This window comes from Acipenser ruthenus, chromosome 18 (assembly GCF_902713425.1).
Source record: "Acipenser ruthenus chromosome 18, fAciRut3.2 maternal haplotype, whole genome shotgun sequence".
NCBI lineage: Eukaryota > Metazoa > Chordata > Actinopteri > Acipenseriformes > Acipenseridae > Acipenser > Acipenser ruthenus.
In genome coordinates, this window is record NC_081206.1 from 32,482,310 (window position 1) to 32,503,735 (window position 21,426).

The 21,426-nt window shown below is 43.3% G+C and overlaps 2 protein-coding genes across 5 annotated transcripts; one reads left to right on the forward strand and one right to left on the reverse strand.

Annotated features, from left to right (window-relative positions):
* Window positions 1–66: 66 nt before the first annotated feature.
* On the reverse strand, window positions 67–13,722 carry LOC131698699 (mis18-binding protein 1-like). 3 transcript variants are annotated; one of them, XM_058992057.1, is made up of 17 exons: window positions 13,638–13,722; window positions 11,299–12,136; window positions 10,302–10,502; window positions 9,582–9,931; window positions 9,160–9,236; window positions 8,615–8,742; window positions 8,386–8,476; window positions 7,971–8,098; window positions 7,644–7,822; window positions 7,155–7,212; window positions 5,171–6,917; window positions 4,628–4,800; window positions 3,764–3,903; window positions 2,994–3,139; window positions 2,765–2,852; window positions 1,930–1,987; window positions 67–1,084 (listed from the first exon to the last, which is right to left on the reverse strand). In XM_058992057.1, the coding sequence occupies exons 2-17, from the start codon at window positions 12,095–12,097 to the stop codon at window positions 984–986; spliced, it is 4,464 nt and encodes a 1,487-aa protein (XP_058848040.1). In that variant the 5' UTR covers window positions 12,098–12,136; window positions 13,638–13,722; the 3' UTR covers window positions 67–983. The 3 variants fall into 3 exon arrangements, with proteins under 3 accessions (XP_058848040.1, XP_058848041.1, XP_058848039.1); XM_058992058.1 differs by having other exon boundaries at window positions 5,171–6,614; window positions 7,644–7,825; XM_058992056.1 differs by having other exon boundaries at window positions 7,644–7,825.
* A 51-nt stretch (window positions 13,723–13,773) lies between these two features.
* Window positions 13,774–21,048, forward strand: LOC117963930 (uncharacterized). Of its 2 annotated transcripts, XM_058992060.1 has the most exons (6): window positions 13,774–13,920; window positions 14,711–15,409; window positions 15,860–16,075; window positions 16,987–17,185; window positions 17,772–17,844; window positions 17,930–18,096. In XM_058992060.1, the coding sequence occupies exons 2-6, from the start codon at window positions 14,725–14,727 to the stop codon at window positions 17,948–17,950; spliced, it is 1,194 nt and encodes a 397-aa protein (XP_058848043.1). In that variant the 5' UTR covers window positions 13,774–13,920; window positions 14,711–14,724; the 3' UTR covers window positions 17,951–18,096. The 2 variants fall into 2 exon arrangements, with proteins under 2 accessions (XP_058848043.1, XP_058848042.1); XM_058992059.1 differs by lacking the exon at window positions 17,772–17,844 and having other exon boundaries at window positions 13,777–13,920; window positions 17,930–21,048.
* The last annotated feature ends 378 nt before the right edge of the window (window positions 21,049–21,426 follow it).

The window sequence follows — 21,426 nt, forward strand, 5'->3', positions numbered from 1 at the left end:
AAAAACTCATATTTAGAAGACAAATGGCGGCAACAAATAATAATAACAAAAAAAAAAAACACACAATTAAAAATGCAATTTAGTTTTATTTACAGAAAGGAACCATGGTTTTAACACAACAATTAAAACAGATTAATTAAAAAAATATCTATAAACAATAGATCTGCACGTTCGTATTCTGAAAACGAAGCAGACCCTCCCACACTGCATTGCAAAAGTTTACTGGAGTATCCCATGGTCAAAGTTTAGACGGTAAACAGAAATAAAAAACACTAAAGGTATGTTATTTTAGCAAGCGTTTAACAGAACATGTTCAGGAGGACCCTGCGTTGTGTTTCTCATTCATTGCAAGGGTCATCATGTACACTATATTTGATACATTGCACACCACATGCGGACATTTATTTGAAATATGTACATAACTAAAATATATACTCAACTTATTATGTTTTTTTGTACGGAAAAATGTATGTGTATTTCATTCCATTCCAATCCAGTGGCTTGTTCTAACCAGGTCCCTAATTCTTTAATTGATTATCCAAATAAACCATTAACAGGGTTAGAAACTCACACTCCCCCCCCCCCCCCACCCCCTCAATCAGGTCTGTTATTTGAGCAAGCAGGCCACTGTTAATGCTAAGTCCCCACCCTTGTAACTGCATGAATACTTTGAGATGGTAAACCCCCCAGACTCAGGTGAGGCTTTTCCATGCTGTGATTAAGGGTTATCGGCGCTCAGCAGATTTGACAGCGTGTCTGATTGATCACATTCCTGCCACCTGGTCACTTCATTACCCAAAGAAGGATTCTGGAAACCAGGACTCACGTGAGGAGCTTCTAACCCTGCAATTAAAGATCTGGTCCTGAATTAATGACAAGGACATGGCTGGATCAAAGTCCTCAGTTGAAATGCTATCTAGGTTATCTGCTGAAAAACATGTATTTTTTTTTTCCTTAAACATTTTATTTGGTAACGTCACAACTCAATCTTCCAGTAAAAAATAATAATCGTCTTCACTTTCATCCGATAGTTTTGGGTCTTCTTTACTCAAGAGCTTTCCCACAAAGGACCGCTCGTTTTCATCTGGAAGAGAAACATTCTGGTTAATACATTTACACACGCCTCTCTGCCTCCTGGTTAATACATTTACACACGTCTCCCTCTGCCTGCTGGTTAATTCATTTACACACGTCTCCCTCTGCCTGCTGGTTAATTCATTTACACACGTCTCCCTCTGCCTGCTGGTTAATTCATTTATACACGCCTCTCTCTGCCTGCTGGTTAATACATTTACACACGTCTCTCTCTGCCTGCTGGTTAATTCATTTACACACGCCTCTCTCTGCCTGCTGGTTAATACATTTACACACGCCTCTCTCTGCCTGCTGGTTAATACATTTACACACGTCTCTCTCTGCCTGCTGGTTAATTCATTTACACACGCCTCTCTCTGCCTGCTGGTTAATACATTTACACACGCCTCTCTCTGCCTGCTGGTTAATTCATTTATACACGCCTCTCTCTGCCTGCTGGTTAATACATTTACACACGCCTCCCTCTCTCTGCCTGCTGGTTTGGAGGGTATCGTTGATTTTATAATGTCAATGAAGACTCAACATGTGCTTCTTCATTGAGTTTCCATAATTCTACAGTGTCAAAATAATCTGTGTCTACTGCATATAGCTTCCAGTTTTAAAAAAATAATAATTAAGAAAACAAAAGAACAGATGGTCTATTTTTGTGCTTAAAAAAAACAATCAATCATCTTTAAAAAAACACTGCATTTATACAATAAGCACATTTCATGCAAAGGCAGCTTCAGCATGTTAATATGTTAGCGCTATATGCAGCATGTTAATATGTTAGTACTGTAGGTGAAACGACACCAAGGTACCTATCTTGTGACCCGTAACTACTCTTACACCTACCTTCAGCACTCAGCATTGTCTCCCTTCTTCTAGATGGAGTTGCAAAGTTGTTAGAACCCTACAATAAATGAAATATTAAGTTAACAATCAATCCACAACACTATGTAATGAACCTAACAGAAATAAACGGGAGCATGCGGCTTTCTCTGACCTTCGTTATAACACCTGTGCTGCCCGATGCACAGCACTGAACTTGGAAAACAAACTTGCTTGATAAAGAATAATACATATCTTTATGCATCTATGTAAAATATTATTTATATATATATATATATATATATATATATATTTTTTTGCAGGTATTATTTTCAAATGCTCAGAACGGAGCTTTCTGTTTAAGTGTCTCTGATAAACTAAAACAAGTCTTTCCAAATCTGTCACCAAGGCAGCAGTCACAGTAGACGCAGCACGGAAACTAGCTGGCTTTGAACGGCAGGTCAAATAAACACACATACATACAGACAAGAGTGCTTATTAAGAGGATGACTGAATGCAGGCTAGGATATTTGATTTCATTGCAACTCTTTCCATCATAGCTGCACGTCGTAGGAACGGACTGATATTTAAATAGCTGCACCTCATCTTCACTATTGATCATGCAAAACTAAATAATGTGAAGTCATCCAAGGACCAACAGTACACTTACTCGATTAACTCCCCTGCTGAGTTCCTGTAACAGTTGCTTCTGTACTTATAGGCCCGATTATTGATTATTACCTTTGTTCTATACATTTAATTGGGAAGGCGAGGTCCAGTGATTTATATACTGACTCAGCAACACTAACTGCAAATACATCAAAATGAAAACTACAAAATACAGCACCACAACACTTACCGCTTGCATTCTAACATTGGCCCAGGTCTTCAATTTGCCTCTTTTCTCTTGCTTTTGCAGGTTGAAAACATACCTGTCATTATCGTTCCTATAAATGAGAGAATGCATAAGAAAAAAAAGAATGTTTTCAGATCCGTAAGTCTGTGTTAAGGGTGTGCAGCTGTGCCAGCTTATTGACAGCCGTGCAGTCGTCTTCAATATCTGGTGGTGCTCAGCGGGACAGCCGTACCTGTTGACAGAGCCCAGCATGCCGGGACTGATGTGCAGGCACTGCGGGGTCTTCACCAAGGGAAAGCGGGCGGAGGAAGGGGTTTGAGGGTTGACCTCCGTCAGCTGAAAGACGTCGTCCTCCTGACCCCCACAGAGGGAGGGTAACTGCAATTCAGAAGGGATTTTCAAGGGAACAGGTTTATAAGACACCCTAAATACTGTGCAGGGTTTATTCCCAACAAGGCTCTACACATGTAGCTTTCCAAGCAGTGCACATGAAAGGCAGTGCTCACAGCTTCCCAGCACAAGCTGCCACTTACAGTGTCGTGTATTTATCTGCGAATGCCTCTCCCTCTAAAGCTCTGATTGTGACTGACCCAGAAGTATAACAGATAACAGGTCTTTTATTTTTACTTCTAACAAATTAACCTGCAGGTCAGTAACAAACAGACGTATCCCTGCTCAGGGCAGTTAATACAAAACAAGAGCTTCCAGTATCACGAGAAAGCAGATCACCCACCGTATGTACAAATGTAAGCGGGGCATGTGTATGATGTGCAGACAGTCAGACAGCTCTTTCAATCCCCAGCAACACCATTCACTTCTAATCAAGTTCACATTTGGATATGCAATTCTCTAAATACATGAATAAATAAAAACATGGCACAGGAACAAAAAAGGAGTAGCAAGCGAGCTTTCCTGAATTCCAGAACTACAAACAGAAGCTCACTCGATCGACTGCTCCAGACCATCATTTCCACGCAGCGGACTCCAGCTCCAGTCACCTACCTTTACTCTCTTGCTCTGTAAAGGAGAGGCGCTGAAGACGTCATCGTGGTCGTCTTTCGGCAGCTGGTCGAGGAAAAGCCGCAGCTGCTTCTTGCGTTTCAGTGTTCCAACACGTGCAGTTATCTTGACGGGATCCTTCCCTGGATGACAATTGAGAGAAACAGGAAAGTGAACGCTAAGTGCAACGCACAGCCAGAGTTAACCTGAAAATGCATTTACAGGCAACTGTACTCCACGCGTATATCGGCAGCAGTGTGGAGTAGTGGTTAGGGCTCTGGACTCTTGACCGGAGGGTTGTGGGTTCAATCCCCAGTGGGGGACACTGCTGTTGTACCCTTGAGCAAGGTACTTTACCTAGATTGCTCCAGTAAAAACCCAACTGTATAAATGGGTAATTGTATGTAAAAATAATGTGATATCTGTATAATGTGAAATAATGTATAATGTGATATCTTGTAATAATTGTAAGTCGCCCTGGATAAGGGCGTCTGCTAAGAAATAAATAATAATAATAATAATAATAATAAATCTCTTCTCTGCCCAGGAGAACCCTAAAAACCAAGGTTTTGCTCCTGTTCCCATCTGGCTTCAGGCTGAACTAATGCATAATAAATTAATGTTGTTAAGTAGCAAAGCTGATGTGTTGCAGTTGAACTGAATGATGTGAACATGCTGGGTCATAATACTAATAAAAAAATAACGTATTAAAAAGGTGACCATTTGATCTTCTTACGCATCACATGTATTGTGATGCATACCATATCGCCACACCTATGGTATCGTCACATCAGTATATCGGCACACTGCTGCCCAGCAGGTGTAAACTGGTGGCGTTCTAGAAACAGAAGCAGCTCCTGGGTTTACCTGAGTCTTCCTTCTTGCTGCCGGTGTCCTTCTTTTTGCTGTTCGCTTTCTTCTTGTTCGGCTGATGTTCCTCTGTGTATTTCCTTTGGCATTCCTCGGCCGATCGCGTCCCGACGGCCATGGAAACATCCAGCCAGAATCCGCTCCGATGCTTCGGAAGAGCTGCAACAGAGCTGCAGACACGGGAGCGGAGCGGGGATTATACTTCACAGGAGCACCACAGTGAAACCTGATTCACTTTTAAGATCATCGATTCCTTACAAACTCACGTAAGTGTAGAGGAAAAGGGCTATTTTTAAATGTTATAAAAAAAACAAAAAACATTTTTTAAAATTTAGAATAGATTTTCTTCTTTTTTTATAAAATAAACCTTTTTTTCATTATTATTATTTTTTGGATTAAGGAGTCCAGACTGGACTTAAAAGAGGTATTTAGCTGGATTCACAGACCCTGGGCAATTCCCTTTCAATTACATGTCTGTCTCAGAACTTGGTTTCAACAAGCAAACAAACACACAATACAATACAATCTAACAGAACTCACTTGTGCAGCTTTTCAAGTTCTTTCTTGGTCCAGGCACCTGCGCTGAATTGGTCTTCATCATCTCCCCCCCATCTCTTATCTCTAGCCTCAACGGGCAGGGAGCTCTTCCCTTCTGTGGCTCCATGCTGTCCCTTTCTCAGCCCTGCAGCCCTGTTTCTGTTGCCTTTTTCACAGCTCTGTTCACGGGACTTGGGTTTCCCATCACTCTGTTTTTTACTCTTCAGCTCTGCGTCTGTTACGCTTTTACTGCTACGTGGAGCAGACATGGAGCCTGCAGCAGCAGCAGCATCCTCTCCTTGGCTAGATTCACTAACCTCGGATCCCTGCAGGACATTCTGAGTCCTTTTGGTACACGGTGGATCCCTGCTCCTAAGTGAGGCTGACGTGGAGCGAACAGCACGGTCTAGGCGAGAGTTCACCGATTCAGACTCTGGCAGGACCTTTGAATTATTATTTGTCCTAACAAGCCGAACAGGACGATCACTGTCCTTTGGGCCCCTATGGTTGCGAGAGGAAGACTTGGTTTGCGAGGAGGCCTCTGTGTCGGAATCGCTCATTTCGGTCTCCAGTTCTTGAGAACTCTTTGTGTTTCTCTTTGATTTCTTCCTGCTAAGTGGAGCAAATTTGGAGCTCACAGCACGACGTGGGACAAAATCATTCATGTCAGACTCCGACTCAGATTCCTGCACAACTTTAGAAATCTGCTTTGCTTTCTTTAGCTGCATTATAGAATGAATATTATTTGAATGTCTACTGTTTCGAGATGCAGACCTAAGCTGCAAGGCACGCTCTGTGCCAGAGTCACTCATTTCACTCTGTGAGTCCTGAAGAACCTTTTTTCTAATTAGCTGTGTCGGATTGTTCTTTAAAGCTCTGCTGTTTCGTTCTGTCCCAGATGCACTCATTTCCGTCTCTGACTCCTGCAAGGTTTTCCTCGAGTTTCTCTTGAGCTGCACCAGACACTCAATATCCTTTGATTGCCGCCTGCTATGTGGAGCTGACACGGAGCTCACAAAGTCTCTGGGTATTTCAGCGTCAGAATCCTGCACGACATTCTGAGACTTTTTGGGAATATTTTTTCGTATTTGGGAACCAAGGTCCTTTGAACCCCTGCTGGTCTGTGGAGCAGGGGTGGTGATCATTTCCTGCCTGTTCTTTGACATTGAGCGCAAGGTACGCTCTGTGCCAGAGTCACTCATTTCGCTCTCCGATCTTGTGGCCTTTTTTATTTGTTTCTTAGAATCTGTATCCTTCAACTTGGAGGTGGTTGGTGTAGGCGACTTAAAGAGAGAGGCAGGGCCCGTAGCTGTGTGGCTGGCAGCAGTGTTTTTCTGAGGCGGCTTGCCCCTCTCCGCTGCCCCTCTCCCGCCTGCCCTGAGTCGGTGCTTGGTCTTCCTCTGAATGACCTGCTCATCATCATCACTGGACGATCCTGGCTCCACAGCTGTAAAAGACACATCGGTTTGGCTGTCTGACTGCTTATCGACCTGATGCCTGGACAAGGTTTTACCTGTGGCTGCACTATCAGGCTTGCTGGTGTTCGCATACCTAAGGTTGAGGTTTAAGCACCTGTCTTTTAACTGGGAGGCTGTTCTGATGGGTGTCAATATCACAGAGTAAGGCTTGAAAGAAGAGGCATAACCAAGCTTGCCCTCATTATCTTCATCAATCTCAGAGCTCTCGTCCGTTTCGGGCACAGCTGTGCGTTTACTTTTAGGGGGGTCCTTTTTCTCATTTCTGGTCGCCTCTTTGGAGATCACAAAAACCCAGAAAAAAGAAAGTAACTTACAATAAAGTTTGGACTAATCTGCTTTTATATTTAACCATTTCAAAATAAAGGTATACAGTAAAAGACAATGTTTTATTAAGAATCACTTTGTTTCAGTTAACTTTCTGTTTCAACGTTTCTCTTTCTCACTGAAGTATTGCACCCTTATTACCCCTTATGAAGTCTTTCCTTTATGGTGTGGAGTTCATAACTTACCAACATCTGTCTTTGCCTTGTGTCTAGTGGTGTGTTTCCTTTTATCATCTCTTTTGGCCTAGGGAAAGCAAAACAAATCACTTCTCTTGTAGGGTACTATTTAATTTAGGGATGTTCAAATTTAAAACATTTCCCAAATGTTCAAACGTCTAATTCTCTTGGACTTTTAACCACTGTCAAAAAATATGCACTTAAAACATTAATGTTAGCCTTAGTGTTTCTACAGTGGTGCTCGTACATGAAACGTTTGTCGTTTGTGGATACACGTCGTACACTTGCAGCTGTACACACTTATATGTTGTTGTAACTCAGTGTGACAGCACTGTAGGGTGACGGCTCATCTGAAATAGAAACCACCGCATGGTGAGCAGGGTGTGACTCTTCACAGGGGGCACAGGGTCCAATATCCACCCAGGGCTGGTTTGTTTTTAAAATGAAGGCGGCTTGCAGTTGCCAACAGAAATAATAAACATTTTAAAATAAACTTACAATATAAAGCATACTCTCCTCCAAATAATTGGTGCGGCCTTCATCGACTGTCACATTCAGGTCCGTATCGATTATGCATCTCTGTCCTCTCCAGTATTCCATCGGGGGCAAGACGTGCCTCCCGCTGCGGGTAACTTGAAAGTTATTCAATAGCTGTGTCCTTTTTGAGGTCTGTTGCACTGCTAAAATAAGTGAATGCAAGGTTAAAAACAGCTCTCCAAGGCTAACCCATTACACTAACCAGGTGAGTGTAGCGGCCTCTCCAGGGTTTAAAGAGCCCAGGGAAGGTGCTACAGTAATGAAAACAATAAGAATAATACAACTTACATTTGTCTGAAGGCCTTGTTGGATATGTGACTTTAGCTTGCTTTTTGTTCTTCACTGGTTCAGCCTCGGATGCAGGCTCAATGCATGTTGGTTTATGATCCTGTTCAGACGTTTGTTCCGGCTGTGCTCTGTGAAAGAGGCCGTAATTAAAATATGAAAAGGTTCAGATTCCTTAAAAGCATGGACAAGGGCATTACCGCACATTGAGGAAGTATAGAGTGCAGAAGGATCAGCTATGTGAAAGCATAGAATCTGGTAAACTACGTTCCCTTCTACCCTGTACGACTTTGTCACGTTTCATTCTCCGTTTGTCACCAGATGGCGATGTAAAAGCAGGCACGGCACACCAGCGTCACCCTCATAGGTAAGTGTAGACTTCAATCTGGAAGAGCTACAGAGACGTGTGGGAACGTACCCTTTAAGCTCTTCCAAGTAGTTCTGAAGATAATCCTTCCACTTTTCAGGAAAGCCAAACTGAAACTTTTTCAAGAACGATCTCGCAAACACTGCAAAATAAAAAAAACACATGAGAAACTTTTTTTTAAAGTAGACGTTTATTCTACTTTTTGAAATGGTACTGTTTTTTCAAATACATTGCAGAACAGAAAATCTATCAAATTGATGTTTTAACTGCACTTTCTAACCTGTACTAGTGGCATTCATATTCATCTTCCCATGCAAGACGTAGACGCTGCCAGTAATGGTCTTCAGCGTGTTGCTCTTCAACCGTTCTGCAATCACATTGCTGTGCCAGTATTGTCCATTTAAATCCCTGTTAAATGCAGAAAGAACACAAGCTTCAATTACAATGCCAAGCAATGCAATTGGCAAGTACAACAGTTTGCTCTTTCTATGCCTAGTTAAATGATACATATATTTACAACACAAGTATTATTGCTGTTGGGTCTACATGTCAGCACAATGTTATCTTATTCCTTAAGATCACCTGTCTTGACTGCTTTAGACTTTATCACATGCATCACAAACATGTCAGCAATAAACTGTACCACATTGAAAGCGGCAACATTCACTTCTGAGACCCTGGAAAGCTGGGAGCTATGTCTGGGCTCCACTTTCTAGTGAGAAACATTTGCATTGTTTTCAAAGTGTTTGTGTACTGAAGCCTGTGCAACTGCAATTATTACAGAGCAAGAGAACCAATTCACCTGGAATTGAGCAAGATACTTACTGTCTCCTTCCCTCAACACACACGTCTTTTTTGTTAAGTTTCTTGATAAACCACTGGTGGAGGTGTATCTGCCCTGCCTGCAAGTGTAGACAGGAAATATTTACTAGAATGGGAACAAAACAAAACTGCTGTTACACTAATGAATGAACAGACTTGGTACTGAAACTGCCACCTCAACCAGGGTTGAGGGTTTTAAAATTGAATTAACCCAACATGGTATTCAATGGCATCAGTAGCCTGGGTGACTACTGGTACCATTTTGATGTGATGTGATGCGATGTGTCATTAAGCTGAATCACGTAGACAAATATTTTGGCAAGTTCCTTCATCAGTGTAATGGCACTAGCCCAAACACTTGTCTGCTTGCCGCAGTGTTGCGATGCACACTTAAACTAGCAGCCGTGAGACAGCGCTTCACTGACCGATGTATCCGAGTCCTTCGGCTGGCTGCCAGTCTTCTCACTCTCTGGCTCGTTCCTTGGCTGTGGTATGGTAATCTGCTTTCTCGGGATGGAAATTCTCGGAGACTCCAGTAAGATATCACGCCATTCCTGATTTGGGGGAAGCTTAAGGTGGGGCAATCTGTTAAGGTCCAAAGCTGCTGAATCTGGTTTACCAAGCCCCAAACCAACAGGGGGAGTAAGAGTGGTGTGGGTTGCATCACTCTCAGTGGTTTCTGCCGGGCTCTGAACTGTATCCTGGGAGATTTCATCATCCCCCTCGTCTCCACTCATTGGTACTGCTGCAATCCCTGGGCCCTGAAGCGAATATCCTGCTCAACAGTGAAACAAAACTTATATTCAGACGGAAGGGAACAGGTTTTGATATTCTTAGTAGCTTGTATACAAAGTATGCATAACACAAGCTCGGTAAATTCTGGACAGAGAAGATGGTGCATCTCAGATGAGTTTCTACCGCCACCAGGGTCCCACTTCATCAAACTGCATTGATCTGGGGTGCAATTGGCACCATCTGGTAAAATAAAACTGGCAATGTTACAAAACTAAACAACAGCTCTGACGGATCATTTTTATCAGTCTGAAATATCGTTTTTCATTTCAACTATGATGGTGCGTTTCCCCCGGGGAGTACATAGCTTAAATAAGTATAGAAGCTTTTTATGTAATAAATGGGAAACAGACCTTCTGGCCTGATATCCACTGTGCTGCTAACTGGATCCGTGGCTGCTTGTAGCTGCTGCTGTTTCTGTTGTTGTTGTTTTTGCAGCTGCTGTAGTTTTATTTCAGCTTTTTGTTTCATGCGTGCAAAAATCTTAGCCGGGGATTCCCTCGGCTGGCCCACTGTGGTAGGATATGCTGGTTTCTTAGCTGGCACTGTTGGTACTGTAAGAATGAAAAGAAACCAATTAAGGGTAGGAACTCTAAAACCTTCAGTAGTGACAATAAAAGAAAGACAACGAGCCCCTGAATTATTAAGAACTGATACAAATAGGGGGCTCCCGAGTGGCGCATCCAGTAAAGGCGCTCCTTGCAGGATGTGCCCTATAGCCTGGAGATCGCAGGTTCGAATCCAGGCTATGTCACAGCTGACCGTGGCCGAGAGTTCCTAGGGGGTGGCGCACAATTGGCTGAGCGCTGCCCGGGTAGGGAGGGCTTAGGTCGGCAGGGGAATCCACGGCTCACTGCGCATCAGCGACCCCTGTGGCCGATAGGGCGCCTGTGGCTCTGCAGCGGAGCCGCCAGATCTGTGTTGTCCTCCGGCGCTATAGGTCTGGTGGCATTGCTGTGGATCTGCAGTGCGAAAAATGACGGCTTGGAAGGAGCACGTTTCGGAGGACGCGTGTTCCAGCCTCCGTTTCCCGAGTCGGCGGGGGGGGTGCGAGCGGTGAGCCGGGGATACAGATAATAATTGGGCATGCTAAATTGGGGTGAAAAACCGGGGTAAAAATAATTGGCGACGACTAAATTTAAAAAAAAAAAAAAAAAAAAAAAAAAAAAAAAAGAACTGATACAAATGCTCACATAGTAGCAAGCGAGAAAGTCACTTGTGACAGTCGATGACATTGGACTCGTACAGCCTGCTGCCCCTGGGACCCCCTTGAAATGAGATGGCCCGTCTCAAGGGGGTTCTATCCTAGTGTGTGAATTTACAAAATAAGCCTGACCCCACAAAACTTACCTGCAAAGATGCCGTTGTCCTCGTTGTCTCTACATGCCCCTGTGCCGTTGCTGTTGCAGTGGGGTAAGGAGCGCAAGACAGTAGTCTGAAGCATGTCCTTCGGGTACCTCCTGATGTCTACGGTCGTGGCAGGTGGCTGATGAAGACCTGGCCGGCCCACCTTCCCTGGTGTGTGACAGACACCTGGTTTCCCAGGAGACTCCTGGGGGCCTCCCTGCTTCCGTGGGGTCCACCGGGGGCCCTGCTGTTCGGCTTTGCCTGGCGTTGAATGGACACCCTGAGCCCGCTCTTCCATTTGCCTCTTTAGCCTCTCAAACACTTTGGCAGGAGATTCGTGAGGTCTGGAGGAGCCCACCACACTTAAGACTTTCTTTTTTTGTCCTATAATGTTCTGGTGGTTGGTGCTGTAGTTGTTCCCATGCAACAGTGTCAAGTTGTCCTCGGCTCCAATGCTGCTCAGCTCGGGAGATGATACGTCACAGTCCTTGGAGCTGAGAGAGCCATCCAGCACGGTGGAATGCAACTTGTGTTTTACTCCGCCATTCAGTGGTGCTTTCCGAAAAGCCCAATTTGGCTTCCAAAATTTCCCAGGGCTTGCTTTTTCTTCTTCTCTTACTACCATCCTCAACAGTTCTTTCACAGGGGTCTCAGCACCTGGAGGGATTTTACTTAATGGGATGGATTTATAGGGCAGTGCTGCTGCCCTTTGATTGATCTTTGAAGGCGTGATCAACATGTTGGAATTTATAAATGAGTTGCTGAGTGATATAAGATTACGTAAATCTTTTTGATCAAGCATCCGGCGTTAAAAACAAAACCATTTCTTCATACTCTGTGGCTGAAAAATAAGTAAAGATGATATTATGTGTTTCTGTTTTTTTCTTTTCAGAATTTACACAATATAATATTTAATAATATTTGTTTATTTAGCAGACGCCTTTATCCAAGGCGACTTACAGAGACTAGGGGGTGTGAGCTATGCATCAGCTGCAGAGTCACTTACAATTACATCTCACCCGAAAGACGGAGCACAAGGAGGTGAAGTGACTTGCTCAGGGTCACACAATGAGTCAGTGGCTGAGGCGGGATTTGAACCGGGGACCTCCAGGTTACAAGCCCTTTTCTTTAACCACTGGACCACACAGCCTCCTAATATAATTGGATCTGGGCTTAAAGATACACGTGCACTGCATCCAGTCCTGGGTTTGAGAACTTCCCTTGTTCAGGTGTATTATTGAAATGACCATGTGCCAAGAGTTTGAACAATCAGGCCCCTGATAAATTTGCTCTGAACTGATGACACTTCTCATCACTGCATGACTAAGTCACACCGGAGCCTAGGGTTTGCTAGCTGTGAGAGAGAAACAATTCATAAAACACCAGACTCAAGGACACGGATCATTTAAATTATATATATATATATATATATATATATATATATATATTCAATTGAAGGGTTCTGAACACACGTGACAGGGCGCAGGGCTAGTGTGAGTTTCAGTCTACTGTTGCAGGATTCCAATTTTCTTTTAATTTCAAAAAGATAAGCAATGATCAATTTAAAATCTAAAATAGTGTGCCAAATTGAGATGCAAAAAGTATGGACACAAATCAAATGAAAGCATTTCTTCCACTGAACAGTTTATTACACAGTCAGCTGCATCGAGATGACATACAGGTTGTTATCACACTTGACAGGTATCATTCAAGTACACACGGACAGAACTGTCAGAAAGGATTAGCTAAAACTATATTGCATGTCTTAAAAAAAAAAAAAGACTTTCTAATTTTACAAGCTGAACAAGGCATATATACATTCAAAATTAATAATATTTGTATTCAGTACTATCCGAGCTACAGTATTTTTAAGAAACATTCCCCCAAACCAATGGGTCGCTGATTATATATATAATCATACCGTTTAAAAAAAACAAACATTTTTTTGTGGGAAGAGCGATTCGTTTCCAGATCTTGGTCTAAACACTGAAAATTCACAAGACGTACTGCTCTGAAACACCGACCCTACGTCTACATTCAAGTGTGCTACTAGGACACCCTGCACGCTCAGCGCTGGGTGCGTATTGGGAAATGTAAAACATATTTATCTCTTCTGAGTTAACTCGCTCTCGATAGATATTTACAGGAGAGTCAGGCAGCTGTGTTGTCATGAGCACACGTTAATCTTTGCATTATTCCCTTTGGTACATATCCGGCATTTATCATTCCAACTTGCCGCGTTGCGAGGGCGACATACATATTTTATAATCACTTATTAATAACAGCAGGGTTAAATAATACTGTACAGGTACTAAAACAAGGAGTCTGAATGCAATACTCACCATCACAATGGCGCCACGAAAAACATTTGTTTGAATTTCGCAGGCTAGCGAACTGATTGGTCGGGGAGGGAACGTGCCTCATTTCCGATTGGCTGGGCGCGTGTTGATGGCGTCACCCGCAGCGACAGATAAAGACACATGACATGATAAACCCAGGCGTGTGCTTGAGTCGTGTGGAGTTTCATGTGCTTGGAATAGTAAATCTGAACAGTAAGCAGGTTGGGAGGCGCAAAAGAGCTCAAGGGGAATTCATTTGCAACACAACTACATTACATTTTAAAAGGTAATATTCAGGATAGATGCATTGTAATGCAAACGAAAGTGTTTGTTAATGATAGAGACCCGTGTAGAAAGCGTAGGAACTCAAGATTTGAAATTGAATGGGGGGCGAAAAAAACAAACAGTTTTGTGTCCCTGAACAAAGCCAGCTTGTACAGCAATGCCATCCACATCCATCTGTGGCTGTCAGGTTTCTGATGCAGCTTACAGGAGCGCAGTAGAGTAAACCACGGGGACATGAAGTAAACATTCACAGGGCAGCATATTTTAAAATTCAACAGTATGTACAACTCTGCAGCTTTGCAGGAACTTTAGACACACACACACACACACACACACACACACACACACACACATATATATTACAGGTGAACGTGTTCTTGAGAGGGAATACAAAAAAATAACATGAAATAAAATATCCTCCAAATGCCCACTTAGTATCATGAATTCCTCACAAATAGTATCATATCTATAGAGTATAACTGTTGAAGGGATGTTAAATTCTGTTTAATTTCATAAAGATTAAAACTTCTTTATTAACACATTAAACTTTAGCGTATGCAACGTTAAACAAAGACTCCATTCAAGCCCTGTGCCTCTATTATGATGCACTACAAGTGGAAAAGGGTTCAGGAAAATTAGAAACGTCTGGCACTTGGAAATGTTTGAACAATACCATCCCTAAGTGAAAACTCTGAAAGACGCGGTCCAGTCTCCTATGAAGGAGATGGTAACTGCACCCTGCATGTGTACCCAGGGTGATACGCTGCTAAGGAGAGCACGCTTTGTTGTAGGAGAGTAGCTGGCCATGGCCCTGCACAGCTGGAGCGGTCCCCAGTTGCCTCCGGAGATGTACCTGAAGATATTCCGATGCCTCACACATGAAGAGAAGGGGAGTGTGCGCTCCACGTGCCGGCTCTTCAAGCAGCTGATAGACCAGCCTGCCTGCTGGCGGGACACCACGGTTATCCTGAAAGGAAGCGTCGCGTACAGCCCAGGGTTTTGGGAGATGCTGAAGAAGAGAAGGACGTGCTCCGTGCTGGTCCGCAAGGCGAGAGCGAATCACTTGAGGAAGCTGCTTTGGTCGCTGCCCAGTCTCAGAGCTCTTGCAATAGATCCCATCTCCGACGCGGGAATCCTTGACTTGTTGACAGAGTTCAGGAATGTGGAGAAGCTGGTTTTGAAAGTGGATTTGAACACTCCTGCCAAGCTGTTCATAGTCCACCACCTGAATCACCTCACTCACCTCACTGTGTGCGACCTGAAGAGGCACTGCAGAGAAAACCAGCTGCTACGTGGGGTGTCTGCGCTCACAAACCTGCGCTCGCTGACCCTTCACTGTGACTGGGGGGAACCCGCTGTCAAACTGTTCCGCTTTGTTTTATTCCAATTGCCCAGTCTCAGGGAGCTCTCTGTCAAAGTGAACCCTTTTTACACGGCGCTGCAACCAGATAGCTTTTCTCCACTGACCGGGGAGCAATGCAACCGAATAGGTGAGATGGCTTTTCAAACCAAGATCGTGCATTACTGACTGCATGCTTTTCTTTGTCATTGCAATGTATGTCAAATAACCTTACCCAGATCGACATAAAAATCGAAAAGCCTGATCTCCCTTAAACTCTGTAATATCAGTTCAAGCCAGTTTCAGCCACATATGGTCAAGACAGGCGATTGGTAGAGGGTTGATGTGCCTTGGTTGTCAGGTATTGTCACACCTGAGACTGCTCGTTTTAGTGCTATTACACAAGAAACCAGACTCAAAATTAACTCTGGTGCACAGTAAAAAACACATTTTTTTAAAGCGCTTTGTGATGAAAGGCGCTATATAAAATTAAGATTGATTTGATTGATTGATTTTAGAAGTCAACATCCTTTTCTGAGCTGAAATCATTTGAAATTGTTTTCTGGGCTACTTTTAAAATGTCGTGTTTGTTTGTCCTCAGGCCTTCCACACAGCTGTGTGTCTCGGCTTCAGCTGGAGAAGCTGGAGCTTCTCGACTGCGAGGACATAGACCTGTGTGAAGAGTCCTTGAATCAGCTGTCATCCCTGCGCCGCCTGTTCGTTCACTTCACCTGTGGCGAGAGAGCGAGGCACTTCTCAATTGATCTGGATTCTGTGCTCAGAAAGCTTCCACACCTGACAGAGCTGCGGCAGAAAAGTAAGTATCATGTAAAAACCTGCCCTCCGAACTGACAAAGCTGGGCGCCATTTTCATATGTAGCTTGTATATTTCATGCATTTATCTGAAACTGGGAATAAGGAGGTCCCCTTTGTAGTAGGGTAGTTTTCATGTGTTTTATTCCATTTTATTTCACTTAAAATAGAATTAAATACTGCACCTGTTTTGTAAGCTTAAGTGGTGCTTTTCACATTTTGCAAAAATCAGTAATTTACACAATGGAATAAAAACCGTATTCAGGTATTCATCGGGCACAGCATGAGCAGTGTCTACTGTGATTACTGTGTTTGTTCAGAAACAGTAATCTGAAGGAGATCATCTCTGGGACACGTTATTAATACGGGAGGACCCTGTTCACAAACCTCACTAGTGTTTGTCTTTAACAGTGCATTTCAAAATGAGAGCAAACACTCCCTACATGCGATTTCAAGTTCATTAAAAGGGTCTTTGTGAACAGTGCCTTCTGCAACTTTCTTTTTTTTCTGTCCTGTTTTAGGATGGAAATGTCTTATCAAAGAAAATGTGTTGGTAATCATATGAGAGTAGAACAGCTAAAGGAATAAATTCTGTTTCTAATTAGCGAGATAATAAAACAGACTGTAGTCACATATGTCCTTAGCCCACTATAATATAAATACAAGGCATGGCAGCATAGAAAGACAGAGAAGCTTTTGAATACCTCCATTGATATATCTCTGTTAATGCTAGTGGCACGTACTGTATCTAAACAACAACACTCAAGGTAGAATGGAATGTTTGGTATTTGGAACTAATAAATGGAAATTGTTAAGATTTGAAACTTGGTCTGGTCTCATCCTTATAGCGTAACAAAGCAGTTAATTCCATGTCTCCCTTCATTCCTAACCCTTACCCTGTGCTTCCTTTTCCAGGGGGTAGGCTCATCTGCAAAGCCCTGCCAGCCCACCTGGAAAGCCTGAGTCTGAACAGCGTGTTCATGAATCCTACGGTTTTGAAGATGTTGGCATCAGCAGAACTCAAACACCTCCGGCTTGACCACTGCACTTCTAATATTGAGAGCCTCAACGACTTCCCACAGCTGTTTCCACACCTGAAGACTCTCAGTATCCGGTAGGACCTGCTGTTGCTTGATTATTATTATAATGCAGTGCTTCTCAAACGCTTTCCTATAAAGTTACAGAGGTCTGGCGCAAACCCCTCCTCCCTAGGATTCCTAGTTTTGAAACATTAGGAGCTTCTTATTCTGCTAGTTCAGAGTCTGTCTTTAAGGCAGCATGCTTTTAATTAATTTAATCTCAAAGACAAAAACTATCGTTGAGATAACGTAGACTGGTGATTATACCCTTCACAACGTTTCCCATAGTAAAAGCATAGCAAAGTGTAATACAGCATATTGAAATCATAGTAAAAAAATAAAAAAAAAACATGGAAAACTGTGAAACTGGTAAATGCATAGTATAACCATAGGAAAAGCATGGGGGAAAACTGCAAGATTACTGTGGACATTTACCATGATTAACTTTTATAAGGGTGGGTAGTTATGCAGTAACTCTTAAAGGAGTTGACTACTCTACAGCACCCTCTGGTGGTAGTTGTAGACTTTTGTTGCCCAACAATGCGCTTCTCTACATGCCATGTTTCCTTGCTCTACAGAGAACACAAACTTCACTATATAACCTCCCTGTATGTTTTACAGGGACTTTCTGACTGCACTATCTATAATGCATTCTGCAAGCAAAGCAACAGAAAAGAAAGGCTGGCATTTTAAGGTTATTATAATCCTTAACACTGATGCAATGCTCTAGGCAGTCTATTGCAGTATAGTGACTCGTGAGAAATGACCTCTCGTTTCAGATGCTTCCATATGACGGGTAATGAATTTGTGCACTTGGCTAAGCTCAGGTATCTGGAGAAGCTGGATATTGTTGATGTCAGCAGCGTCCCCTCCATCACTAGACAGCAGCTGGAGGAGTTGATCCGCGGCTTTCGGATCACGATGGATAACAGGGTCCAGATAGTGCAGCACCCAGAGCCACAGGAGAGAGCCGCCTGTGACTGCAGCGCACACTAGAGGACCTGCTTCTTTACATCTCACCTGGCCATGGATATGTATATAATACCTGCCGCAAAGGGGATGCTTTGATAAACCCACTGAGATGAGCCACAGCCGGATTTTAATGGGATCATTCTACTGCACGATCCCCTGGATTGCATCCCCCTCCTATCCCTGATTATCCTGGGACCACCCCTAAATACATCTACCCCGATACTGTAAACTGCTCTTATACAATCCAGGGAGGGGTCATCCCAGTGGTGTACAGGTTCATCAAATTGAACCCAGAGTTATTATGGGGTAACTCATAACTAGGGTTGCGACTGGGGCTTATTATCGAGTGAAAAAGGGACGAAGCCATGCTGCAGTGATGTGAAATCTGCTTAATAATGATCACTACTTTCCCCTGTGTTGCAGAGTTTAGTGCATTCAGATGCAGTTCTTTTGTCCGGCTAATACAGCCTTACGCAGTTCAGCCTTCGGTGCACTTCACTGTATCGAATCGCAGAGCGGTTCATGGAGTTTGTCTGGATTTCCCAAAGGTAGCTTAGGCTGAAGGGGGACCCTTGCCACTGTGACATCAGAACCCTGATTCGAGGTGATTGCCTTCAGGTTCCTCCTGAGCAGCACTGCCAGGGTCAGCTACCAAGGGAGTTACTGCTGTTAAAAATACAGACATGTATTGACCTTTTCAGTGTTTTGCTTTCCTTCCATTTCACTGTTTTAGAGCTGGACATTCTGTCTCAGTGTTCCGCAGTGGGCGTGTCCTGCAGTGGAGCTTCCTGATTGGTTTATGAAAGATCTGAGGTTTCTAATCGCAAGCGATACCTTTGTTACACTGATAAATCATCATCAGACTAATGGCAAGGTTTTTGTGGTTATAAAAGCCTCTTGCTTGTCCGATATTGATGTACTTCACCAGTGTTACAAGCCTTGCATTTTTATTGAGAGACCCAACAGCAGGATGTTAATATCTTCAATCTTTGTTACTGCTCAGGAAGCTGCAGAAATATTTTGCCAGGTTAAGGAAACTGCTGTATGTAATTCCTGTTTGTACTGTAAATATATACATTGACAAACATTTACATTCATAACTATTTAAACATGTTCTAATAATTCAAATCAGTTTCTGTTCTACAGTATATATGCTCAAGAGTGCCATGCATTTTTAAACACCTTTTTTTTTGCTGTATATAATGCAACTGAGAGTGAGTTTTCTTGAAACCATCTGATTAGACTGCAGACCTTGATGATCATCAGCACAGCTTTTTAAAGTTTGAACTGTAGTTTCTTCCAGACTGATCTGCAAGCATGCAGTACTGTTCCCCTGGGAGATTATAATCTACACAGGATGAAACTTGTCAATTAAAGAGAGCGTTGAATTAAGCAAACCAGATTGACTGAACAGGGCTTCTCTAGACAAGCGCCTCCCTGTTCAAGGGCCCACTCCCGCTCTGGGTTTTGCTGGCTGGGTTGAGTAAGGGACTGTAAATGCAGGTCAACAACCACTGGGTGCCAGTAAAGCACAGAGGCAAAGCGCAGCACTTTGAAGTAGATGCTTGAATGAAATGGAATGCACACTGCACAGCACGGTCTGGTGGTATTGTAAAGCCACTGCTACTGTTCCTTTGTCTTGAGCAAATGCAGGTTAATAATAGCATCGGTGTTACAGGAACTGGTGCTCTGATTGCTATACTGGCATTGTTGTGTGCTAAGCTGCACTCGTATGTAGAGTATGTAGACAACCACCAAAGAGCCCTCGATGGCTGTGAGATTGTATTGAGCTTGTTCTGAAATATGGGACCTCAAGCCGTGTATTGCAGGAGAGGGCAGGGGGGTGTCAGTCTATTGCAGGAGAGGGCAGGGGGGTTTATAATCAGTAGTAATAATACCCTGACTGCACCTGAGCCTAATGTGCTTAACTGACAGACGCCTACACAAGACTAGATGGGACCTTATTACCAGGAACACGTTAACTTGTATGGCTGGTTTCACAGACCCAGATTAGCACTAATCTTGGTTTACCTTACCTAATTAACATTTGATAGTCCAAGACTAGTGCTAATCAGGGTCTGTGAAACAGCCAATAGTGTGGTGGCAGCAGGTGAATGGAGGAGGATCAATACTTGCATCAAAACTAATGGGGTAGGTTTGCTAAGCTTTTCCTCCACCAGACTATGCATTCTATTGCAGGAGAATCTCAACATATCCACCAAATGCTAACCAATGTCTTTTCAATCCATTTCCTTACCCTTTCATACCTGATTATTAATGTCATCACTGGCCCCCCGTTGTATTGTGCAGAGAGTCTTTTAGAGATTAAGTTTATTTCTAAAACTTTTTTAATGCTGATTGCAGCTTGACTGTCGTTCAGATTGAACCTCCCCACTTGAAGTGCTTTGGTATCAGAAAGCAGCAGGTTTTCCTATACCATGGCGTTGTCTTAGAAACATCTGCATATTCCTGGGCAGTGACGATTTTACTAGAGCTGAATAGAATCAGATTCATTTCAAAACACTCCTGTAAATGCAACTTCAGCAACAAAAAACACTGAAGAAACTGCAAACAATCAGTTTATCAAAAACAACGAAAAGAACCCAATGACCTCTGTTTCTCAATGCTCCAGCACGCAGCCTTTGGTAAAGGGAGCCTCATGAGTAAAGATACTGAACCAGTAAGAAACAGCCGAGCCAGAGTCTTTCCGTTAACCTTGCGTGCCAGCTGGAGCTCCCAGAGTCGTCAGGGCAGTAATTCCAACGCTTAAGATTCCTGTGCTTTCTCCCTTTACCACAAGATGCTCTGTTTCACGGGAAATGTTAAAACCATGCTAAATAAAGTCTGTGGCATATGGGCATGTCATTCCAGCAGTGAAGTGCTGCACCCTTGGCAGAGCTCAGAGTGGTTTGGGAGGCTGGGGGCTTTGGTGCATTGAGTAACTGTGTCTACTACTGAGGCTCTGCCTTCTCTTTTAGGAGGAGGGGGGGGCGGGGGCATAAAAAATGTAATTATTCTCCTGGATCCACTTGACTCCTTCCCAGCTCGTTGCTTTTTTCCCCTGTGTTTAGTCACATGTTGCGTTGTCGTTTCTTTGGAGTATTCGCTGGGTGGAAGTCTCTGTTTAACCCAGAGAGACTCTTTCAACTTGAGGTTGAGGATGTTTACGCGCCTGGCTTTTACTATTGTATTCATTATCATCTGAAATGAGATACTTACTGAATAAAGCAGAACCCATTTTGAAATTTAAGAAAAGAAAATGCACAGCCCTCTGGTGATTATAGGTGAACAACGCAAGGTGAAA